This window comes from Cyphellophora europaea (genome assembly GCF_000365145.1).
Source record: "Cyphellophora europaea CBS 101466 unplaced genomic scaffold supercont1.9, whole genome shotgun sequence".
In the NCBI taxonomy this organism is placed as follows: Eukaryota; Fungi; Ascomycota; class Eurotiomycetes; order Chaetothyriales; family Cyphellophoraceae; genus Cyphellophora; species Cyphellophora europaea.
Genome location: NW_008481815.1, coordinates 1,553,394 through 1,554,031, shown reverse-complemented (window position 1 = coordinate 1,554,031; position 638 = coordinate 1,553,394). Strand labels below are relative to the sequence as shown.

The following is a 638-nucleotide window of genomic DNA, read 5'->3' as shown; positions in this document are numbered from 1 at the left end:
TATCAGTACTATCTCATTTTCGTCGCCATCACTCTCATTTGCAATGCCATATCTGCTCTTGGGAACAAATGGCTGCCGCTTCTGGATGTAAGTTGACTCAAAAGCCCCAACAAGATCAATACTAAACTGTGGCTCTACATAGACTGCTGCCATCTTCTGGACGTTTGCCGGTGTCTTCGCTATCCTCATCTGTGTTCTTGCCATCGCTCGCAATGGCCGCAACAGTGCAGGCTTTGCTTTGGGTACATTCCAAGCCAGCACTGGCTGGACCGATGGCTGGTCCTTCTGCATAGGCCTTCTACACGCTGCCTATGCGACTTCCGCTACAGGAATGATTCTTTCGTGAGTCCCCAATGTGTTAGTGGTCTTTCGCGTTCTAACCGCACAACAGCATGTGCGAAGAGACTAAGAACCCTGCCACCCAGGTTCCCAAGGCCATGTGCGGCGCTCTATTCCTGAGCTGGCTTTGCGGTTTCATCTTCCTCATCCCTCTCATGTTTGTCATGCCTGCCATCGAAGAAGTCATCAGTGACCCTTATGGTCAACCACTTCCGTTCATTCTCCGCTCAGCAATTGGTAGCGAGGGTGGCGCCTTCGCTCTCACCGTCCCCATCATTGTCCTTGGAATCATTTGTGGC

General features: G+C 51.4%; 1 protein-coding gene across 1 annotated transcript in view; it reads left to right on the top strand.

Moving 5' to 3' along the window:
* Nucleotides 1-331: 331 nt before the first annotated feature.
* HMPREF1541_09042 (uncharacterized protein) overlaps nucleotides 332-638 on the top strand; it is a gene marked incomplete at both ends in the record, with an annotated part of 992 nt that continues 685 nt past the window's right edge. Inside the window, 2 exons of the mRNA XM_008723360.1 lie at nucleotides 332-342; nucleotides 392-633. Of these exons, the coding sequence (XP_008721582.1) occupies nucleotides 332-342; nucleotides 392-633 (253 nt within the window). The remainder of the gene's footprint in view (nucleotides 343-391; nucleotides 634-638) is intronic.